The following is a 24,836-nucleotide window of genomic DNA, read 5'->3' as shown; positions in this document are numbered from 1 at the left end:
ACTCTTAACACAATTCATAAATGTTTGCTCAATGAGTGAATGAATGAGTGTGTGAGTTTTTTTTTTTTTTTGAATTTTTTTTTTTATACAGCCGGTTCTTATTAGTCATCCATTGTATACACATCAGTGTATACATGTCAATCCCAATCTCCCAGTTCAGCACACCACCACCCCCACCCCCCGCTGCATTCCCCCCTTTGTGTCCATACGTTTGTTCTCTACATCTGTGTCTCAATTTCTGCCCTGCAAACCGGTTCATCTGTACCATTTTTCTAGGTTCCACATATATGCGTTAATATATGATATTTGTTTTTCTCTTTCTGACTTACTTCACTCTGTGTGACAGTCTCTAGGTCCATCCACATCTCTACAAATGACCCAATTTCGTTCCTTTTTATGGCTGAGTAATATTCCATTGTATATATGTACCACATCTTCTTTATCCATTCATCTGTCAATGGGCATTTAGGTTGCGTCCATGACCTGGCTATTGTAAATAGTGCTGCAATAAACATTGGGGTGCATGTGTCTTTTTGAATTATGGTTTTCTCTGGGTATATGCCCAGTAGTGGGATTGCTGGGTCATATGATAATTCTATTTTTAGTTTTTTAAGGAACGTCCATACTGTTCTCCATAGTGGCTGTATCAATTTACATTCCCACCAACAGTGCAAGAGGGTTCCCTTTTCTCCACACCCTCTCCAGCATTTGTTGTTTTGTAGATTTTCTGATGATGCCCATTCTAACTGGTGTGAGGTGATACCTCACTGTAGTTTTCATTTGCATTTCTCTAATAATTAGTGATGTTGAGCAGCTTTGCATGTGCTTCTTGGCCGTCTGTATGTCTTCTTTGGAGAAATGTTTATTTAGGTCTTCTGCCCATTTTTTGATTGGGTTGTTTGTTTTTTTAATATTGAGCTGCATGAGCTGTTTACATATTTTGGAGATTCATCCTTTGTCCATTGATTTGTTTGCAAATATTTTCTCCCATTCTGAGGGTTGTCTTTTCGTCTTGTTTATGGTTTCCTTTGCTGTGCAAAAGCTTTGAAGTTTCATTAGGTCCCATTTGTTTATTTTTGTTTTTATTTCCATTACTTTAGGAGGTGGATCAAAGAAGATCTTGCTATAATTTATGTCAAAGAGTATTCTTCCTATCTTTTCCTCTAAGAGTTTTACAGTGTCCGGTCTTACATTTAGGTCTCGAATCCAGTTTGGGTTTATTTTTGTGTATGGTGTTAGGGAGTGTTCTAATTTCATTCTTTTCCATATAGCTGTCCAGTTTTCCCAGCACCACTTATTGAAGAGACTGTCTTTTCTCCATTGTATATCCTTGCCTCCTTTGTCATAGATTAGTTGACCGTAGGTGCGTGGGTTTATCTCTGGGCTTTCTATCTTGTTCCATTGATCTATATTTCTGTTTTTGTGCCAGTACCATATTGTCTTGATTACTGTAGCTTTGTAGTAGAGTCTGAAGTCAGGGAGTCTGATTCCTCCAGCTCCACTTTTTTCCCTCAAGACTGCTTTGGCTATTTGGGGTCCTTTGTGTCTCCATACAAATTTTAAGATTTTTTGTTCTAGTTCTATAAAAAATGCCATTGGTAGTTTGATAGGGATTGCATTGAATCTGTAGATTGCTTTGGGTAGTATAATCAATCATTTTCACAATATTGATTCTTCCAAGGACATGGTATATCTCTCCATCTGTTGGTATCATCTTTAATTTCTTTCATCAGTGTCTTATAGTTTTCTACATACAGGTCTTTTGTCTCCCTAGGTAGGTTTATTGCTAGGTATTTTATTCTTTTTGTTGCAGTGGTAAATAGGAGTGTTTCCTTAATTTCTCTTTCAGATTTTTCATCTTTATAGGAATGCAAGAGATTTCTGTGCATTAATTTTGTATCCTGCAACTTTACCAAATTCATTGATTAGCTTTAGTAGTTTTCTGGTGGCATCTCTGGATTCTCTATGTATAGTATCATGTCATCTGCAAACAGTGACAGTTTTACTTCTTCTTTTCCAATTTGTATTCCTTTTATTTCTTTTTCTTCTCTGATTGCCATAGCTGGGACTTCCAAAACTATGTTGAGTAATAGTGGTGAGAGTGGGCAGCCTTGTCTTGTTCCTGATCTTAGAGGAAATGCTATCAGTTTTTCACCATTGAGAATGATGTTTGCTGTGGGTTTGTCGTATATGGCCTTTATTATGTTGAGGTAGGTTCCCTCTACGCCCACTTTCTGGAGAGTTTTTATCATAAATGGTTGTTGAATTTTGTCAAAAGCTTTTTCTGCATCTATTGAGATGATCATATGGTTTTTATTCTTCAGTTTGTTAATATGGTTTATCACATTGATTGATTTGCATATATTGAAGAATCCTTGCATCCTTGGGATAAATCCCACTTGATTATGGTGAATGAACCTCTTAATGTGTTGTTGGATTCTGTTTGCTATATTTTGTTGAGGATTTTTGCATCTATATTCATCAGTGATATTGGTCTGTAATTTTCTTTTTTTGTGGTATCTTTGTCTGGTTTTGGTATCAGGGTGATGGTGGCCTCATAGAATGAGTTTGAGAGTGTTCCTTCCTCCGCAATTTTTTGGAAGAGTTTCAGAAGGATGGGTGTTAGCTCTTCTCTAAATATTTGATAGAATTCACCTGTGAAGCCATCTGGTCCTGGACTTTTGTTTGTTGGAAGATTTTTAATCACAGTTTCAATGTCATTACTTGTGATTGGTGTGTTCATATTTTCTATTTCTTCCTGGTTCGGACTTGAAAGGTTATACCCTTCTAGGAATTTGTCCATTTCTTCCAGGTTGTCCATTTTATTGGCATAGAGTTGCTTGTAGTAGTCTCTTAGGATGCTTTGTATTTCTGTGGTGTCTGTTGTAACTTCTTCTTTTTCATTTCCAATTTTTTTGATTTGAGTCCTCTCCCTCTGTTTCTTGATGAGTCTGGCTAATGGTTTATCAATTTTGTTGATCTTCTCAAAGAACCAGCTTTTAGTTTTATTGATCCTTGCTATTGTTTTTTTTTGTTTCTATTTCATTTATTTCTGCTCTGATCTTTATGATTTCTTTCCTTTTGCTAACTTTGGGTTTTGTTTGTTCTTCTTTCTGTATTTCCTTTAGGTGTAAGGTTAGATTGTTTATTTGAGATTTTTCTTGTTTCTTGAAGTAGGCCTGTATGGGTATAAACTTCCCTCTTAGAACTGCTTTTGCTGCATCCCATAGGTTTTGGATCGTCCTGTTTTTGTTGTCATTTGTCTCTAGGTATTTTTTGATTTCCTCTTTGATTTCTTCAGTGATCTCTTGGTTATTTAGTAATGTAGTGTTTAGCCTCCATGTGTTTGTGTTTTTTATGTTTTTTTCCCTGTAATTGATTTCTAATCTCATAGCATTGTGGTCAGAAAATGTGCTTGATATGATTTCAGTTTTCTTAAATTTACTGAGGCTTGATTTGTGACCCAAGATGTGATCTATCTTGGAGAATGTTCCATGCGCACTTGAGAAGAAAGTGTAATCTGCTGTTTCTGGATGGAATGTCCTATAAATATCAATTAAATCTATCTGGTCTATTGTGTCATTTAAAGCTCTGTTTCCTTATTTATTTTCATTTTGGATGATCTGTCCATTGGTGTAAGTGAGGTGTTAAAGTCCCCCACTATTATTGTGTTACTGTCGATTTCCTCTTTCATAGCTGTTAACAGTTGCCTTATGTATTGAGGTGCTCCTGTGTTGGGTGCATATATATTTATAATTGTTATATCTTCTTCTTGGATTGATCCCTTGATCATTATATAGTGTCCTTCCTTGTCTCTTGTGACATTCTTTATTTTAAAGTCTATTTTATCTGATATGAGTATAGCTACTTCAGCTTTCTTTTGATTTCCATTTGCATGGAATATCTTTTTCCATCCCCTCACTTTCAGTCTGTATCTGTCCCTGGGTCTGAAGTATGTCCCTTTTAGACAGCATATATATGGGTCTTGTTTTTGTATCCATTCAGCAAGCCTGTGTCTTTTGGTTGGAGCATTTAATCCATTCACGTTTAAGGTAATTATTGATATGTATGTCCCTATGACCATTTTCTTAATAGTTTTGGGCTTGTTTTTGTAGGTGCTTTTCTTCTCTTGTGTTTCCCACTTAGAGAAATTCCTTTAGCATTTGTTGTAGAGCTGGTTTGGTGGTGCTGAATTCTCTTAGCTTTTACTCGTTTGTAAAGCTTTTGATTTCTCCATCGAAGCTGAATGAGATCCTTGCCGGGTAGAGTAATCTTGGTCGTAGTTTCTTCCCTTTCATCACTTTAAGTATATCATGCCACTCCCTTCTGGCTTGTAGAGTTTCTGCTGAGAAATCAGCTGCTAACCTTATGGGAGTTCCCTTGTATGTTATTTGTCGTTTTTCCCTTGCTGCTTTCAATAATTTTTCTTTGTCTTTAATTTTTGCCAGTTTGATTACTATGTGTCTTGGTGTGTTTCTCCTTGGGTTTATCCTGTATGGGACTCTGTGAGTGAGTTTTGATGGTGTTTAGCAGGGGGAAAATCCAGGTAGAAGGGGCAGCAAGGGCAAAGACCTGGGGGAGTAATCAGGGTTTGGGGCAATAAGTAGCTGGCATTTATGTGACTCATGTGTGTAGGGAGTGGTGGGAAGGCTGAGGAAGGAGGAGGTTGGCTGGATTGGGGGGCGGGGGCTTTGGTGAAGGACAGGTATTCAGGAGATATGGTAGAGATATCTAATGTAAATATATGATTAGGGCTCGTGAGGAAAGTAATCTATAAATCTGCTTGCAACGTATAGTTGTAATGTTAGGGAACACAAGGGCATACAACATTTCAAATGATGGTCATTCCGTACAGTAGTCTACCCCTGCTTTGAGGGGTGCTTTAACTATTTCTAATTTCCCTCTCATGACTGATTATGGATTTATCAAAACATTTGTTTTTATTCTTGTGCCCTCTTCTACTACTTTTGAACAAATTATGCTCTCGATCAGCAGCTAGCCAAGTGATACTTAGAACTAAGAAATTTACCTATTGATCAAGATTTCCTTGTCTAACAGATCAGAGAATTAGCATACTATTTTTAAGAGTGGTTTTAAAAGGATTCTTTAAAGAATTAAGCATGCCGTATGTGAAGAAATAAACTATAGAAGTGTCTACTGAAGAACATCTTTCCTTTTTTTTTTTTTCAGATTAATGTGTGGAAAACAGAGTTGAATCATGTCTTGCCCTCACCCCTCTATCAAATAGAAACTTGGCTCCAGGGGTTGGAGGAGCTTATAGATGAAGATTTGCCAGCCTCCCAGGATTACTATGAAGCCATGGCTCTAATGCAAGAGAAAATGACTTTATTCCAGGTTGGAAAAGAAAAAAGAAACATGGAAAAATCTGTGCTTTGTTAGGAGCTGTTCTTGAGGAAGATGTTCCTAGAAAGGAGGGAAGGAAGTATAGTGGGTATTTGAGGATGGTTTAGGTGATTCCCCTGGAGATTTTTGGGTCCCAAAAGTTACCTTCAGTTTCTTGATGAGCGTTGTGCTAGTTTAAGGTGGAAACAATAAGAAAAGTCCAGTAAAGTCTGGACTCTGTAAAGTCTGGCAGAAAAGGAGAGGGGAGACTGTTTTAAAACATAGAAGATTGGGTTCTCACTAAAATGATATGAAAGAATTTGATAGGTGAGATTTTTAGCATTTGAGCCCACAAAGGAATGGAAAATACATCTGAAAACAAAAGATTTTGATAAAGCTGTTACCAAAGAAACTGCAGTCCGCCTCTCTGTAAAATGGTCCAGTTTAAAACATTTATGATGAAAATATTTATTTACAACATTTTAGTTAAAAATGAAAGGGCTTTATGATTTTTCTTTTGAAAAAAGATACAGTGCATGCACAGAGCAAATGAGATGAACAGGCCTTCAATTACAGTGTTTGGCAATAAATCTGCTTATATCATGCTAAATTTCTTTTCAGAGTCTGATGGATAAATTTGACTGTCATTTGAATACTCTCCTGACATTTGAAAATAGAGATGAAAAACATTTGCCATTGGTACCACCTAACAAATTGGAGGAAATGAAAAGACGGTTTGTATCACTACCCTTTCACAACTGCTGACACCTTTGTGTTTGAGCACTAACATGGTGCTATAGGGACCAGAAAATACAGATTTTTCGATAATCTCTGACAATAGGTCTTTAAGTCTTGATAACAGTTCCTTCATGTTTTATGTAATAGTAACATTATATCATGCTAACATACTTCCTCTTTTATTGGCTGGTAGGATATGGTGGTGGAAAAAGTTCTGGACGTATAGTCAGAAACTGAGCTCTTTATCTTGGTTGTGGCCAAGTTACTATGTCTTTCTGCACGTTTCCTCATTTGTAAATACAGAGTAATGGTAATCACTCTGTTCATGTCTCACAAGGATACTAGGTGAAATGGGAGGAGGTATATGAAAGCACTTTATAAACTCAAAAAAACTACAGATATGAAGATTATTTAATTTGTGGTTGTCCACATCATCTTCTTTTTTCTCAGTATTCATAAGCAGCTTATTAGAATGATATTAAGAGGGTATTAGCCTTAATAATGAAAGCTGTTAATGTGTAAATGTTGAAATTACAGTTGCATTAAGTTATATGGAAGTTTTCAAATTTAGTAAAATATTTTAGAGATTAACATTTTATTATAGAATTTCTCAATAGGGGAATAGTTTCTTCAGAAAGTGTTCTGTTAAATATTTTTATCTTAGAAATAGCTGTTTTATATCTAGTCACAATGTTTGTTTTACTTTGTTTAAAAAAAAAAGATATGAGGATTCATTTGAGTTCCATGTGTTGAAAAGAAAAAGTTAAAGCCCCAATATTTTTAAAAATGCCAAACAGATTTCTCACATTTGGCCAACAATATTAAATTAAATTCTAAAACCTGCACTATCTTCCAGAATCAACAACATTTCGGGGGAAAAATTCATTCCACTTCTAGAATTTCATTACTATAAGTGCTCAGTTCTTGGTTTGCTAGATGAAGTGAAATCAAAATTGGTTGTTTGGAACATCAAATACGGGAGCAAAGAATCTGTGGAATTATTGCTGGAAGACTGGCATGTAAGCTGCTTTATTTCATGTCTCAGACAACTGTTCTCCATGGTGCTGGGTTTGCATTTTTCCTTGGCACAATTTCCCTTACCTTTTCAGGTTTTGAGATGAGTTTTCTTGGTAGCTTTCATTAGCTTAAACATTGCCTAGAGAAAAGAATTACCGGTAGTCAAATAACAGACATTGGGAAGAGTAAGAAAGAGAAAACATTATTTAGCACAACAGAGGAGATTTAGTTAACCAGACTAAGTTACATAATAGAGAAAGTTTCAGTGTTATTTCCTTTAAAAAAATTCCTACTTTCACTTACTGGACATCTTGTTTAATATTTTTCGCCATTCAGATTTATGGTTTTAGTCAAAAATTAAATTTTTCTTCGAACATTTTAATCTTAGCCTTTCAAGTTTTAAGAGTGGGAAAAACAGTGTGTTTTGTCTTGAGGCTTTCTGGGGGAGGGGGTTTAGCTCTTGCAATTTATAGGGAAAAAATGTTGCAGATGATTTAAATGTGTGTGTTTATTTGGTAAATTAACACTAAAGCAGCCTGGCCGTGTCATTTCTACAGTTAGGCCTTATTATCCTTCTTTCTGTTTCTCTGTCTTTCTTTTTTTTTTTTGGCCGCGCTGCGTGGCTTGCAGGATCTTAGTTCCTCGACCAGGGATTGAACCTGGAGCCACAGCAGTGAAAGCACTGAGTCCTAACCACGGGACCGCCAGGGAATTCCCTGATTCTCTGTTTTTGGAATGAGGGCCAAAAAGAAAAACCCAAGATTGTAAACTTCAGTGTAAAAATTGGAAAAACATGATGAAGAAAGATTTATTTACAATTTATGATTTAAATACTGTACATTCCTAAACAGGAATCATCATTCTATATTAGACTAGATTTTGAATATTTTAATTTCTTTTTCCTACCTTGATTTTGCATTTTTCCATTTAAATAATCATACCGTTGGCACATAAGTGTACAATGAGTTTTTAATTAACTGTATTTTTCCATAGATTTTACTAGCTTAAGGCACATAATAACTTGGTTAATGGTATTTCTCAAGAGTTTTTGTGTGATGGATTGTATCTATTTATAACATACTCAACATACCTAATAAAAATTATTCAACATTAATAAAGGCATATGAGATAAGAGAAACTGATATAAATTATGCAATATTAATAAATATGTGTGGTAGGAGATGTTGAAATTGCTATAAATACTTGCCTTTTCTCATGAGAGGAAAACCATTTTAGAACTGTGTCACTGCATTAAGATAAACTGTCAGGTCTCATACCTATGTATTGCTTATGTCTCTTAGACCTTAACTATCTCTCCTCATGAACTACTCTTCTTCTTTTCCTACCCAAATATGTAGTATTAAAACTGTAAAGAAATTTTGGTGCCTAAGTGCTTCATCAATGTGTATATGGCTCTATCTGGATTTCTTGACACATTTTTAAAAATACAAACTGTCAACATGTTTTATTTTCATTTTTTTCCCCAGAAATTTATTGAAGAAAAAGAGTTCTTAGCTCAACTTGAAACTTCTTTTCAAAAATGTGAAGAAATTCATAAGAATTTGGGTAAAGCTATACAATTACTTTTTGATGGAATGACCATCACTTAAAAATAGCATTTCATTTGTTTGGCTTTCTTTATGTACCTTAATGTTTTAGAAATTGGTTTTACATATGTGTTTTCTTTAGAAAATTCTTGCATCCACTTTTAATATTGTTAGTGTACATATTTATTTCACCACTGTCAATTGGTATGCAAGTGTTTTTCTTAGCAGTATTATTCTATTAATGAAAAACTGTTTTCTAAAATTACTTTCTTGTTTTGTTAACCTTATAGCTGGAGAATATCCAGATATTAGTAAACAATATACAATGGTGGAATATCATTTTTGCATGTATAGAAAAAATATATATAATGTGAACTCCACTCTACAAAAAGTTCTGGCATGTTGGACAATTTATGTGGAAAAGCTTCGTTTACTAAAGGCTTGTTTTGAGGAAACAAAGAAGGAACAGATGAAAGAGGTATTTTCAGTCTAATGGCACCTGCTCAATTTTACTTTTTTTCATTTTGTTTGGAGACTCTCGTTTTCAATCCAAAAATGAGAGGCCAGGAACAAGTAAGCATGACTGTCGGAAAAATTCTCCAAAGTTTTGGAAAGAGTTTAGTTTCTTTCTCATGTAATCGCTAAAAGGAATTTTTCTCTTCGTTATAGGTTTTACACACATGCGCACGCGCGCACACACACACACACACACACACACACACACACACAGCTTTATTGGGGTATAATTTACATACACAGTATAGCTTTTGGAAGATATATTGCTAAGTTCCTTGGAAGGGAAATAAAAGATGTGGAGTAGTAGATAGCTTATAGATACATTTAAAATAAATGAATGTTTTAGAAAGTTTTTTTTTTTCCATTTGGGTGCATACCTTTCAGTTCTAAAACCTTTCTGACTTTCCTTAGGAGGAAAAACAAAATAGCTTACTTATGTGGAGAAGTACAGAAGAAATTTTGGAGTAATTCACTCTTGTTTTTATTTGCTATTTATGTAATAACCTGTTTTATGATTATTCTCTGAGGTAGTTTTTCTTTCTTTCATTTGTTTTCCTCTGTTGTAAATAAATGTAGACAGCCTCTCAGATTAAACATTTTCCAAATAGAAGCTAAAGTTACTTAACAGAAAACAGGCTGTTCGTATGAAAGTAAAGTTTCTGATAAGTATATGAGTGCAAAAAGAATATTTGAGTGAATCATTATTTCTTCCTGTCACCTCTGTTGATACCAGAATTTCACATCTTTGGCTTTCAATAGCTCTTCTGTCTTTAAAGTTCTTGTATTAAAATTCACATTTCTCTGAGGAAATAGCACTTTAAGCCTTGGAATTTCCAAACTCTGTGCTGAGGTGACCTGAGTTGCCAAAAAGAACTCTCAAGATAATTTAAAATTTGAGGGAGACCAAGCAACATCTGTCTGCTGGGCACCACACAAATTACTACTAAGTTGTTTGGACCTGACTACTTAACAATGAGAACTGTTAGATAATTCTTCTAGCCTAGGGAATCCATGAAAAAATTACTGAGACATTAAGGGGGCCACGAACTGAAAAAGTTTGAGAACCTTTGCTGTAAGCTCATCAGCCACTTAGAAAGATAGAAGATCAGATGCTTCCTGAAAGTCCGGGACCAAGAGTGATAACAGGCAGCCAGCACCTGCCAGTTAGTGATCAGGGATGAAGCGCTCAGCCAACAGGGAGGGTCAAAGTCTCTGCAAAAACCTCACGCTCACTTTTTTTAAAATTTATTTATTTATTTTATTTTATTTTTAGCTGCATCGGGTCTTCATTGCTGCACGTGGGCTTTCTCGAGTTGCGGCAAGCAGGGGCTACTCTTCCTTGTGGTGTACCGGCTTCTCACTGCGGTGGCTTCTCGTTGCAGAGCATGGGCTCTAGGCGTGCAGGCTTCAGTAGTTGTGATGCATGGGCTCCGTAGTTGTGGCACACCGGCTTAGTTGCTTCGCGGCATGTGGGATCTTCCCGGACCAGGACTCGAACCCATGTCCCCTGGCAGGGACCCATCTGGCAGGCAGATTCTTAACCACTGTGCCACCAGGGAAGCCCCCTCACACTCACTTTTGCTTTACAGTCAACCTTGGTGAAGATCTATTATAATGAAAAGACAAATAGTATGTCATTAAAATATTACATTGCTTGTATGTTTTGTAGGTTCCCTTTGAGACACTGTCCCAGTGGAATCTAGAACATACTACTTTAAATGAAGTGGGAAATTTCTTAATTCAAGTCAGCAATGATGAAGTTGGATCATCTATTTCTAAAGAACTGAGGAGGCTGAATAAAAGATGGAGAAAGTTTATTACAAAAACTCAGCTTGTAAGTTTTTTTTTTGGTAACAGCTTCATTGAGGTATAATTTCCATACATACAATTCACTCATTTACTGTGCATAACTCAGTGGTTTTCAGGTGAAATGTTTAGAGTTGTGCAGCCATCACCATGATCAATTTTGGAACATTTTCATCACCTCATAAAGAAACTTGTACCCATTACCAGTCACTCTTCATTTTCTCCCAATATCCCCAGCTCTAAAGATTTCCCTATTCTGGATATTTCACATAAATGTAGTCATATAATACGTAGTCTTTTGTTTCTGGCTTTTTTCACTTAGTGTAATGTTTTCAAAGTTCATTTTGTAACATGTATCAGTACTTCATTCCTTTTTATTGGCAAATAATAATCCATTGTATGGATATGCCACATTTTATTTATTCATTGATCAGTTGATGAACATTTGGCTTCTTTCCACTTTTTTGACTATTATGAATAATGCTGATATAACCATTCATGTACAGGTTTTTGCGTGGATATACAGCATACAGATTTCTAGTTGAAATTCATTTACCATTAAAGAATAACGTTAAGCATTTTTGCCTACTAGATTTCAAGGTCCTTGAGAACATACACTAAGCTTTATTTATCTTTATATTTAGTATAGTGCTTCATAAAAGCATACCTTTAATAAATAATTTTTGAACTTGAATTATTAAATTATTTATTTTTAACAATTTGAGACTGAGGTGTTGTATGGGAAATTTTATAACGTTGTTACTAACTGATAAATCCTAAAACTATATTGAATATATTCTGTCCATTTATTGTTGTTAATCATATATCTTAGCATAAAAATATAGGCATTATATTTCATGACATTAATTTTTTATAGGAAATGAACCTGCCCCTTATAAAAAAGCAAGATGAGCCCTTTCTTGACAATTCTGGAAATACTCAACTATCTAAAGAAGAGAACCTAACTGCTGATTTGTCAACAGATATGTCAATAGAACTTCCTGAAAATTGCAGTCAGAATATTATGGTAAATAGTCATACTTTATGTGTTTCACTTGTATATAGAAATAATTTAACTTTGCTGTTTTTCTTTTGAAAAAACCATATTGTTGAAACAGTGGTAAATGGGATCATTAGATAACATTTATTTAAAGTATGGTCATTTTCCAATAAAATGCCTAAGTGGTTCCCTCACGCAGTGGTCTTCAGTGTTAAAGCCCTGGGTGTCTCACTCACTGAGGAGTTTGCAGACACGCAGAAGCAGTCATGACTTCTGAGCTGTGGAAATGGAGCTGATATTTTCTTCAGATTGCTTCTGACTAGTGTTCAGAAATTGTCCAGCTTTAGGCTAGCCCCTGGCCTGTGTCTTGCTTCCTTTCTGTAAAATGGAGGGAAATAAAATCTTTATTTCTTGCTTTGTTGGGTAATTCAGAGGATGACTTTAGATTATAGATAAGAATATGGAACAGAAACGACAACAAAAAAATCATACACATGTAAAGTGTAACACCTATGATTTTGGAAGTGTGCCTCCTTCAGAATAGTAACTTACATAGTTTTAAAGAAAGTAATTTTTTTTTTAAATTAATTAATTAATTTATTTTTGGCTGTGTTGGGTCTTCGTTTCTGTGCAAGGGCTTTCTCCAGTTGCGGCAAGCGGGGGCCACTCTTCATCGCGGTGCGCGGGCCTCTCACTGTCGCGGCCTCTCTTGTTGGGAGCCCAGGCTCCAGACGCGCAGGCTCAGTAGTTGTGGCTCACGGGCCTAGTTGCTCCGCGGCATGTGGGATCTTCCCAGACCAGGGCTTGAACCCGTGTCCCCTGCATTGGCAGGCAGATTCTTAACCACTGCGCCACCAGGGAAGCCCAAGAAAGTAATTTTTAACTGGCTTTGGCCAGTTGCCATGATGGAGTGCCCATGTTTTCCCACCGTGAAAAGACATAATCATAGAAGATATTGAAAAATCTGAATTTGTGCAATATGCTTTTAGAATAGAAGAATATAGAATATTTTTCTCATACATTTAAAATATGATCTGATTAAAAACAACTTTAAGAATGTGTCTGTCATGTAAAGCTGTAGCATATCAACCTGTAGGATATTGAGAGATTATTAATGGGAAAAGGCTTAATTTTGTTGAAATTTGATTCTGATGTTTCACAACTACTATTGCTAATAGCTGTATTTAATTAAATTGTATACAAGTTTTAGAAATGTGTTTATAGAGTCAATACCCTAATTTTCTAAGCTCTAATCTTCTTATCTGTAAAATGGAGATAATAGTAACTAACTGATAGGGATGATATCATCCTTAAGAAAATTTTTGTGAACAAATCTTTTAATTTTCAAAGTGATATATGCTTAGATAACTAATGAGAACATACTGTATAGCACAAGGAACTCTACACTTAATGCACCGTGGTGACCTAAATGGGAAGGCAATCCAAAAAGGAGGGGATATATGTATAACTGATTCATTTTGCTGTACAGCAGAAACTAACACAACATTGTAAAGCAACTATACTCCGATAAAAATTAATAAAAAAATAATAAAGCTATGTATGCTATCATAAAGTATTGTTATCATTGTCCAAAAAGTAGATCTTAAATCATTAAAATATGTTGACTTAGCACTTGTTTTTATTTTTTTATTTGTTTTGGCATGATAGTTTAGTATGCATTTTAACTAAACTTTATAAAGATAATATTAAAACATTGAGTTTAAAAAACAGCCATTGTTTTTGAGGTTTTCATTGTTCAATTAATTCGCTATAGGGATATAACTTTTTTAAATTGAAAATTATAATGTAAATGTTACCATTTTCATAGTGATAATTTTGAATGTTGTAGGCTGGGGAAGAACATGAAAAAGAAAATGAAGAATTTACAGGGGCACTGAAAGTGGCTGAAGAGGTTGAAAAGCTGGTTGGACAAGTGGAAATCTGGGAGGCGGAAACCACATCTGTTTTGGATCTTCTGAGACAGCAAGGTGATGTAGATACCTCAGTGGAAGAATCTTTGCAGGTATGAGTGGAAAAAGTATTAAAAAGACAGCTTTTATGGTTGTAGGCTTATGTATTAAGATAAAAAGTTTTAAAGGAAACAGTAATAAGACTACTGTTAGAATTTTCTTTGTTGGGGTTTTTAAAAAATGGCGTGGAATCTCAACCCTGGATCATTTGCTGTGATTTTGCTTGAAGACAGAGGATAGATTTGAAGACTAATAATACCTTAGGATTTTAAATTCTTGAACTAATTTTCCCAGCTACAGGATGGAGATTAAAATATTCTCTTGTATCAGAGGGCAATGAGATGAGTGAGTTCAGTCTCCTATAGCTCAGTGCAGTGCTAATGTAAGAGATTATACAACCTATGCTTTGAAAGATCAACCCCTTATTAAGCTTTCCCTTCCTTACCTGTTGCAGGGAGGGGCTGAATGTTGTTAAAACTCTGTTCTGTCTTTATTCTCAGGCAGTGGACTCATTGAAAAGCAATGAGGCAACAGTGTATTTTAATATCGCTCAGTTCTCCCTGGAAAGAAGTTACAGTTGAGGTTTTACTGAGTTCCAGCTCAGCTATAAAATTTACAGAGCATGTCATAAGTTACAACCAGATGGAAGGTTCTTGGGATAAAGGAACATTTGTGTAATTCTTTTAAATCTACGTTTCTGAAAGGTGTATATGTAGAATTTTGTGTTTTCATTGTTTATAAGAGTAATACTTTTTATTGCTTTGAAAATATTATATAAACTTACCTGTGCCATCTGCCAGTGCTTTTCTAATTTTATTTTTGTATTTATTTATTTGCTGTATCTGGAATTTATTTTCGTGAAATAAATGAGTAAGAAATGAGAAATTCAATATTAAAAAAATATTTCAAAGCTATAACAATGATCCCTGTTATAAACAGTGAAAACACAAACAAGCTGAAGTATACTTCCATTAAGAAGAAATTAAGTAGATCTTTGTTGGATCAAGATATATTGTAAAGTAAGAAATGCAAGTTGCTGAGCAGTATGGGTGATGTGATCCTTTCAGTATTTTTAAAAACAGTTGCTTTTTTAAACTTTATGCATTTATATCTATAGAAAAATATCTGTAAGCATATACAAATAGCTAACTCTGTGTATCTTGATCCTGCATTATGCCCAGCTCTTAGTACATTTCCTGGTACCTAGTAGATACAAAGTAAATATTTTTTAAATGAATGTGTGCGTGATTGATTAAATGACAGTTAAGGGAGGGATGGGGAAGAAGAGGAACTTTTTCTTTATGTGCTGTATACCTCTCCATTCTTTGAGTTTTTGACAGGAGCTTTTGTTACTTTTATGATTCAAAATAGAAAAAATTGAAGTTACAAATGAATGAGCTAACTTTAGAACATTTAAATAATGTCTAAAAGTATAAAGAGGAAAATAACAATCACCATAGTTCCACTGCTCTAAGATAGATAAGATCAACATTTACATAGTTGATATCACACAATATAATTTCTATTTTATCATACCCATGCCACCTCTGAGTTGTAATTAAAAATTTTTTTTGTTAATTTGATAACTGAAAAGTGGTAACTCATTATTTTAATTTGTACTTATTTGATTACATGTAAGATTGAACTGTCTTTCATATATTCATTAGCCATTTGTTTCTGTGAATTATATCTGTTTTTGTATTTTCTGAATTATCTTTGGGATCTTAGTATTTTTCTTACTGAATTTATAAGCTCTCTGAATCATGACCCATTTTCATTTGTGTGGCATATATTTTTACCAAGTTGTTGACTTTTAAGTTGTTTGTTTTATTTCACATAGAAAATTTTTGTATTTATTTAGTCATTTCTGTCTCTTATGCCTAAAAAGGCCCTCCGCACCCAGGGAGCCGATCCATTTTCATGGATAATTTCTTCTTTTCTAGCTTCATATTTTGTATATAATTTTCTAATTCATCTGAAATTTATTTTTGGTATGTTGTATAAAGCATTGTTCTAAAAAGATGTTTTCCAATAGCCATTTTCTCCAATAACATTTATTGAACTCCCTTCTGACTGATTAGACTTACAACAATCTCTTTTTAAGGTTTATTACTACTCTCTCAACTTATTTTCTCTCTATTGGCATTGTATTTCTTCTAGTCTTTATTTTATTGAAGTGCTTATTATATTAAAAAAAATCTATAAAAGACTGTTGCTCAGAATCTGATTATAAATATACAGTTTCAAAATGAATGTTTAAAATAACATTTTTTAGACTATAAATTTGCCTCATTTTGGATTAATAGTTAACTTTTTATGATTTCCTGATGAGATTGTTAGGGTTAATGTTTAACATAATCCGAATATTTATTGTGATCTCACTTTAATTTGTTTTAATAGCATCTTATTGCCAAAGGCTCTATGTATGAAGAGCTTGTGTCTAGAACTGAAGACACTTTACAAATGGATGTGCAAAATGTTTCAAGCCAGGAGTCTCTTCAGCATGTGATCACAGCTGGGCTTCAAGCAAAGATTCAAGAAGCTAAAGAGAAAGTCCAGGTCTCTCTTTAATATTCCCTATTAAGTAAATTTAGTCTTTAAAACGGAGTGGTCAGTGAGAGGCCAGGGAAGAGGGGGGGATTGCCTTGTAGTTTGGAAATGTTTTATAAAATATTAATTTTGCCTTATATTTTATTTCTTTATTATTTAGAGCATGTTGGAAAACATCAGTATAATAAATAGGATGTTCTTATGTCTAGTGGGAAAATATGAGTTGCTACTCAAAGAAAATATTTATTAACTTATGAGTTTTCTAAGAAGTTGGGCTAAGTGTTAAGTTGAGAATTTTTTGTCATCACAGATCAATATGGTAAAATTAGTAGCAGTGTTGAAGAACTCAACTGATGTTTCCCCAGACCTGGATGTCAGGCTGAAGGTGGAAGAATCACAGAAGGAACTTGAATCATACATTACAAGGGCTGAACAATTACTTGGCCAAAGAGAGAGCCAGAGAGGACTAATTTCAAAATACAAGGTGCGGCTCTTTCAACCATCAAATGTAGGACATTTATCATTAGTAGATATAAATCTACCTCATTTGAAATCAAGATGGTTCCATCACTGTAATTATAACAAAGTTATTGTAACTTTAAAAAATTTCCAAGTTTTATACATTGTTCCCCAGAAACTCTTAAAAATAAACATTCAAACGAAGATTTTTTTTAATTCACATTTTACTGTATGAATGAACTCAGTGGTATAGTGTAAAAAGCATGGCTGACTTCTATGACATTGAGCAAGAATCTAATTTCTCTGCCTTCTTTAATCAAATAAAATGGACATAATAATTCTAGTCTTATCCAGCTGCCAATAAATGAAAATAAGGTATGTGAAGAAACTTTGAGTGGTTAAAATTCCCCAAATGTAAAATAAAACCTTTATTATTAAAATGCTTTGGTAAAAGCTACTTATGAACATATGCTTATCAGCAGTTAAAGATCCAATAGTGTTTTGTATGGAGACAGTTTTTTTTAGGTTGACTTTTCATGGTCTGATAGGCAGCTTAAGATGTATTGAAATCAAGAGGTACAAACTACTGTGTATAAAATAAATAAGCTCCAAGGATATATTGTACAGCACAGAAAATATAGCTATTATTTTATAACTTTAAATGGAGTATAATCCATAAAAGCATCAAATCATTATGTTGTATACCTGAAATTAATATAATATTGTAAATCAATTATACTTTAAAAAAAAAAAAAAGATGTGTCCAAAGCAGACTCACTATTAACTAACACTGGAGGTACTTGGGGATATGAAATAAGAGTAAAACGAGGTCTCTACCCTTGGAGGTTGGACAGGTAGAGAAATATGTGTTCTTTCCTTCATTCATTTATCCAGCATTTAACAAGTTTATTGAACATTTAAAATGAGCTAGGCATTTTGGGGGAGATAAAGATGAAGTAAATCCAGAACAGTAATAGACTAACAGACATAGAAAACAAACTATGGTTACCAAAGGGGATAGTGGTGGGGTATGGGGGGGGAGATAAATTAGGAGTCTGGGATTAACATATACACATTAAGTATATATAAAATAATCAACAAGGTCCTATTGTATAGCACAGGGAATTCTACTCAGTATCTTGTAATAACCTATAATGGAAAAGAATCTGAAAAAGAATATATATATATGTATATTACTTTGCTGTACACTTGAAACTAACACAGCATTGTAAATTAACTATACTTCAATTTAAAAAAAAAAGATGAAGTAAAGCGATACTGCCAGCGCTACTGTGCACAGTTTTTTCAGGAAAAGGAGCTCCTACAGGAGCCTCTCTTCATTCTCCTTGTGGTCTCCTTCTCTTGTCTGGGCTCAACCCTCTTCTGGCTTTCTGGACTGTTAACCGTATTGGACCCTAATATCAGGTATTTCAGCATTGCTTTTCCCACAGCCATCTTATGCTGCTTGCACCTTGCCGGCCACCAGCTTTGACCAATTCCCACTGTCTTTTTTCCCCTCTTCTACTCCCGTATGCTGAGAGTGCTGAACTAAACTTAAGGGTCAGTTGTTCTTTTAAGTAATCACTAGGCTGAATTTCAAAAGGACAGATACGGTCAGCTGAGGAAAGAGGGAAGAAAAAGAAAGAGCAGAGGCCGCAGGCCCCTCCTCTACCAGAGAGAGGAGTTACAGTGTCAGTTTTTGCACCATTTTCCTCTCCCTGACCATCTTCCTTTTGGAATCTGAGGCCAGGGATTTCCACCCTTTTGTCTCTGGCATTTAGTGAAGTAGATCCATTTTCACAGCAGAAGCAGAATCCCTGCCCTGCCAGGTACTGCCCTGAGACCCCCTGGGACTCCTGGGACACATGGGTGGTAGGAGCCCCCTTCCTGCACACAGGGCTAGCATGTCTTCCCTGGCCGTAAATCTAGCAATCCTCACAGAGGCTTTGGAAGGAGGTTCCTGGGCGCTCAGGTTGTACCTTTTCTGCAGGAGACCCATAATAAATATGTAATAAGTATATGAATGACTTCCCACCCTGCTTAATTGCCTTCTCCCCCACAATTACTTTCATCTTCTTATAGATTTTTCTGCCCTTTCACAGACCCCAAACTATTTTTGTTCTGTCATTTGGCAGTTACCTAAGCCAGGTTTCTGTTCTTATAGAGTATTGCCAGGTAATACTCTATAAGAGTAGGTAAGTGTGAAGTAAGGGACGAACACATTCCTGGGAAGGCAGACCCCATCCCCATCTCCTGCTGTTCCTTCCCTGGGATGGGACTGCGATTATGGTTGGCCCTGGGCAAAACTTTGAAGTCCATGATAAGGGGATGTTGCCTCCTTGCAGTATAAAATGCTTATGCACAATATTAAATATTTGCTATCTTAACCCTACTATAAATTGTATCTTATTGCAACACTGATCTCTAATACAAGCTGGTATACTCTTAATATTGTATTACTTATGAAGTGTGGTCGTCTGCTCAATACTTAAGAATTTTAGAGGATACTTTGCCAGTGGCTCATAATAAGCCTTTCAGTAAGCCTTTTAAATATTTATCAAAGCGGTACCAAAAACCATGTTGAATATCTTAAGGAAGTCTTTATCCTGGCCTCAAATGTGTAACTACATTTGAATAATGAATATTTTGCAATTCTTTTCAAAAGAATTCAAGGGATACAAAAGGGAGATCAACCTCAATCTACAAAGAGAAGTCTCCCCTAAATCTTCAAATAGTCTTCATGGAGTCCTTTCCTGGTTCTACATGTTAAAGACTCTAAAATTCTACCTGTTAAATTAGCTTTGAGGACGTGGCAGTAGAATAAGGCTTTCATGTTCTTGTTTGTGGTTTTATTTTTAGGAAGCACTAATAATTTTTAATACTAAAAGTCTGGCCAAGTATTTGAAAGCTGTTGAAGAATTGAAAAATAATGTAACTGAGGATGTAAAGCTGTCTTTGGAAGAAGAGAGTAGAGATATCTGTGCCAAGTGGGAGGTAAGAACATGCATATGTGTCTGGAGCTTATGCTTATAGATCTGACCCTGGACCTGTTTGTCATCAGAGTCATCTTTGGTGGTCCCTTGTCTGCCCCGTATCACGGAGGGCTGATCACTGTAGGCTGTGGTTCTCAGGCCCGGCATCAGCTGGCTTCTGTCTGTGTTCATCCAATGACAGCAGTGTTTGGAGATTAAAGGGTGATTGGAAGGTGGAAAAGGAAGAGTCCAATGGCTTTCTTTCCCTTTCTCTCTTGCACAGTGTCTCTGGCAGCTGTGTCTCCCCCTGGCTGCAGGTTCCATGGATGCAGCTTCTGATGGGTGACCATTCTGCCTGGGCTCTGCTGAAGCCTCCAGCCTAGGGTGGTAGCAGCTTTCTGCCGATGCTAATCTCTGTATTACCTTACCGTCCCCTCTTTGGCTTTCATCTCTTATAATCGATTCCCTGCATTTAATTCCCTCTGAGTTAAGTATTTAATGTTTTCTGGTTTCCTGGTTGGATCCTGACTAAGACAACTTATTGACACATATAAACATATAGAGTTTGATAGAAAATAGGTATAGGCTTTGGTGGCTAACAGACCTGGATCCAGCAGCTATGACCTTGGGCAAGTTGCTTACTGGGAGCTTCAGTGATAAGATGGGAATAATTCCACCTACTTGGCAGGATTGTTGCAAGGATTTATATAAAGCACCTACCACAGAGATTGTGTTTAGTAAATGGTATTTAGTATTAAGTGTGTGCATGTGTGTGTGTGAATATATGGGGAGAGAGAGAGAATAAGGTAATATAATTGAATATCTACTGTTTAAAGGCCTTCTTAAAACACATTTTAAAATAAACTTTTAGAACAATTTTAGATTTACAAAATTATTACAAAGGTAATACAGAGAGTTCCAATATACCCATGACCAGTTTCCCCTGTTATTAACATCTTACATTAATATGGTACCTTTGTCACAATTAAAGGACTAATATTGATAGATTATTAACTGAAGTTTATACTTTATTCATATTTCCACAGCTTTCCCCTAATGTCCTTTTACATCTGTTCTGGAATCCCGTTCAGGCTACACATTGTAGTTACTTGATATTTCTCCATAGGCTCAGATATGTGTTTTGTAATATTTTCTCCCAGTCTGCAGCTTGTCTTTTAATTCTAACAGTGTCTTTCACAGCTAAAACACATTTTTAGTTATTAGAAAGAAAAAAAAATATGTTTCTGGTATATTTTAAAACATCCTCCCCAAAGATACATGGATGAATCACAAGTTCACATAAGCTCTGTTTCTATCCTTTGTTACAACAAATATTTTTGTGTTTCTAATGGAAATCTTTTCAGTATATCCTATTATGGTTAATACGTGCCTTTGGTTTTTTTTTTTTCTTGGCAGTCGCTTCATCATGAAATGTCTTTGTATATTCAACAACTAAAAATAGACATTGAAAAAGAAAAACTTAGTGACAATATTGCAAAACTCGAAAAACAAATAAATAAAGAAAAGAAACTAATTCGCAGAGGAAGGACCAAGGGTCTCATCAAGGAACATGAGGTAAAAACCTGTTCCCATTCAAATTTTGTTATCATTGTGGGGTTTATCTTAAGTGGTTTAGTATGCCCTTGGCTAGGGTTAAATCTGCTCTGAAAATTACTTCAGCCCTTTTGTCCCCTGGGGATCATCCCTTCTGCAGTTCAAGCTCTAACTAGAGCCCGTGCTTCTTGTTTTTTGGAAGTGAGAAAAATTCAGAATTGAATTAATATTTCTTCTTTATATATCTCAGTGGCCCCTGTCCTGAGACTCTGGTTACAGGATGTGTCACCTGCTATTGAAGTTCCCATAGTTACTTTTGTAAGGACACGGTGTCCTCAGAAACACGGCTTTTGTGAAAGATACCAAATCAAGATATAAACCAGCCAGGGCAAATCTAATGGTCTCTTTTTGGTCCTCATCCTGTTTGATTGCTTCTGCATATTTGACAGTCCTGACCCCTCTTTTCATTTCTTTTAAACTTTCTACTGCTGTGGCTCTCTCGATACCAGTCTCTCTTGCTTTTTCTTATTTTCTTATTTTGGGGGGAGACCTTCTTTTTAGTGTCCTTCACTAATTTTCCTTTTTTATTGTGTTACCCTGATGTCTTAGTTTTGGGGTCTCAGTTTTTGGCCAATTTCATGCTTGCTCCAGGTAGTTGTATGCACTTGGGCGTTTTAACTGCCCTCTCTACAATGATAGCACCTCTCATTATCTCCAGCCTAGTCCTCTCCCCTGAGCTCCAGGTTGTGTTTCTAACCAAGAAGTAGATATCACCAGTGTTCCCCAGAGATCTCCACTTCAGCATGTCCAAAACCAACCAGTAATATCTCCTCTTGAACTTTTCTTCCTCTTATGTATCCTGGTTATGAAAGGCATTGCCATCTCAGAACTCCCTCCCCCCTCCCCCTTTCCTTCTCACTCAGCCTTAGTGTAGTCGGTTGCCAGCTCCCATCTGTTACTCTTCAGAAGAGCTGCTTCTTTTCCTTCCTTTCCACCAGCGTTGCCACTTCCCTTAACCTGGGGTCATTTTCTCAGTATGATGGTGGTTGCACTGTCTTCCAGCCCCATCACCAGAGTGATCCCTTTGAACCACAAATCTTATGTCACTGGTTCACCATTACTCCCGGGACATCTCCAAACGCCTCAGAAGGCCACATAAGGCCCTTCACGTGTGGCCCCAGGACACGCCTTCAGCACCCCTCCAGCCATGTCCTTTCAGAACTTCTGGAGCTTTTCTTTTCTCGGCTGCTCCTTCCGCTAGGCATGACCTCTCTCCCCTTTTACTTGGAAGGACTCGTACGTGTTCTTTCCACCTCTAGCTCAGATGGCTCCTCCATGTGAAGGAGGCTTTCTCTGACTCCTTAAGGCAGGTAGTGGCCCTGTCAGAGCACTTTTTAGGTGCACATGGGAGCCTTCACAAGAGCATGATGACCCCAAGAAGTGACCAGAGCAGGAATCTTTTATACCTTTTAGACAAAGAAACAATACATTTGTGAAGAATTGACAAGACAAAGGAGTTTGGGCTAGGGGTAGTAAAAAGGTGAAGAAGGAACTAGGAAGATAAGGGTTAGGGTACAGGGTTTGTTTGCAGATTCTTTTGGTCCCATCTCTGGGCTGATAGAAACTCTGTCTCCAGTAAAAGAAACTTTATTTCTTGCCTTTAGGCAGAAAAGGGGAAATCTTTTCTGTTTCGTTTTTCTTTTTTTTGGCCACGCTGCGTGGCTTGCGGGATCTTAGTTCCCTGACAAGGGATTGAACCTGGGCCCCAGCAGTGAAAACGCCAAGTCCTAACCACTGGACTGCCAGGGAATTCCCTCTGTGTTTACTGCTTCTTAATTGCCTTCAGTTCAAAATTATTTTCACGTCCTAAACCATAATGGAAAAGAATATGAAAAAGAATGTGTATATATGTTTAACTGAATCACTTGGCTATACAGCAGAAACTAACACAACATTGTAAATCAACCGTACTTCAATTTAAAAAAATAATTTTCACATCAAAGAGGCATACGTTGGGTTGACGTGTTCTGGTTTCCTTCACTACATCACTGGGCTGCGGCGAATCCCTTTAGGGCTGACTGCTCGTCTTTGCTTCCAGTGCCCATTCCCACACCAGGCACACAGTGGACGGGCTTATAAAAGAAAGTGTTGGGGTTTTTTTGGTTTTGTTTTTTTTCCTTTTTTTAAAACATCTTTATTGGAGTATAATTGCTTTACAATGGTACGTTAGTTTCTGCTTTATAACAAAGTGAATCACCTATACATATACATATATCCCCATATCTCCTCCCTCTTGCATCTCCCTCCCACCCTCCCTATCCCACCCCTCTAGGTGGTCACAAAGCACCGAACTGATCTCCCTGTGCTATGCAGCTGCTTCCCGCTAGCTATCTGTTTTACATTTGGTAGTGTATATATGTCCATGCCACTCTCTCACTTTGTCCCAGCTTACCCTTCCCCCTCCCTGTGTCCTCAAGTCCATTCTCTATGTCTGCATCTTTATTCCTGTCCTCCTGTCCTGCCCCTAGGTTTTTCAGAACCTTTTTTTTTTTTTTTTTTAGTTTCCATATATATGTATTAGCATACGGTATTTGTTTTTCTCTTTCTGACTTACTTCACTCTGTATGACAGACTCTAGGTCCATCCACCTCACTACAGATAAATCAATTTTGTTTCTTTTTATGGCTGAGTAATATTCCATTGTATATATGTGCCACATCTTCTTTATCCATTCATTTGTCCATGGACACTTAGGTTGCTTCCATGTCCTGGCTATTGTAAATAGTGCTGCAATGAACATTGTGGTACATGACTCTTTTTGAATTATGGTTTTCTTAGGGTATATGCCCAGTAGTGGGATTGCTGGATCGTATGGTAGTTCTATTTTTAGTTTTTTAAGGAACCTCCATACTGTTCTCCATAGTGGCTGTATCAATTGAAAGTGTTGTTAAAGTCACACACATGTGTTAGTTTCTAATCCTCATGGACTAATCATGTAAACTCATTTGAAACACATTTCCTGCTTTATTTCCTCAATCAGGCCTGCTTTTCAGAGGAAGGCAGCCTGTACCAGCTTGATCACCACATGGATGTCCTGCGGGAGTTGTGTGAAGAGCTGACTTCACAGAAGAGTCAGCAAGAAGTGAGGAGAGTGCTGAAAGATTATGAACAGAAGATAGAAAGACTTCGGAAATGTGCTTCCGAGATTCATATGACACTGCAACCCACGGTGGGAGGCACGTCGAAAAACAAGTTAGTGCCTCGTAAGAATAGCTGCATGTCAGGGAGAAATGAGATAAACCCTCTCTCGAAATCAAATGACACTGAGTATTATTCATTCTCTTTTAGGCTTTGTTTTTCTCCC

The 24,836-nt window shown here is 36.2% G+C and overlaps 1 protein-coding gene across 3 annotated transcripts in view; it reads left to right on the top strand.

Moving 5' to 3' along the window:
• SYNE2 (spectrin repeat containing nuclear envelope protein 2) overlaps window positions 1-24,836 on the top strand; it is a 273,887-nt gene that overhangs the window by 56,296 nt on the left and 192,755 nt on the right. For all 3 annotated transcript variants that reach the window (XM_068544299.1, XM_068544308.1, XM_068544289.1), the window contains exons 11-23: window positions 5,191-5,355; window positions 5,965-6,077; window positions 6,938-7,100; window positions 8,586-8,664; window positions 8,936-9,123; window positions 10,831-10,995; window positions 11,845-11,994; window positions 13,817-13,990; window positions 16,338-16,496; window positions 16,798-16,971; window positions 19,806-19,940; window positions 21,335-21,493; window positions 24,513-24,724. In XM_068544299.1, the coding sequence (XP_068400400.1) occupies window positions 5,191-5,355; window positions 5,965-6,077; window positions 6,938-7,100; window positions 8,586-8,664; window positions 8,936-9,123; window positions 10,831-10,995; window positions 11,845-11,994; window positions 13,817-13,990; window positions 16,338-16,496; window positions 16,798-16,971; window positions 19,806-19,940; window positions 21,335-21,493; window positions 24,513-24,724 (2,036 nt within the window). The remainder of the gene's footprint in view (window positions 1-5,190; window positions 5,356-5,964; window positions 6,078-6,937; window positions 7,101-8,585; window positions 8,665-8,935; window positions 9,124-10,830; window positions 10,996-11,844; window positions 11,995-13,816; window positions 13,991-16,337; window positions 16,497-16,797; window positions 16,972-19,805; window positions 19,941-21,334; window positions 21,494-24,512; window positions 24,725-24,836) is intronic.

Source organism: Eschrichtius robustus, chromosome 1 (assembly GCF_028021215.1).
Source record: "Eschrichtius robustus isolate mEscRob2 chromosome 1, mEscRob2.pri, whole genome shotgun sequence".
NCBI classification, from domain to species: Eukaryota; Metazoa; Chordata; class Mammalia; order Artiodactyla; family Eschrichtiidae; genus Eschrichtius; species Eschrichtius robustus.
The sequence above is the reverse complement of the archived record's forward strand: the minus strand, read 5'-3'. Positions and strand labels throughout refer to the sequence as shown.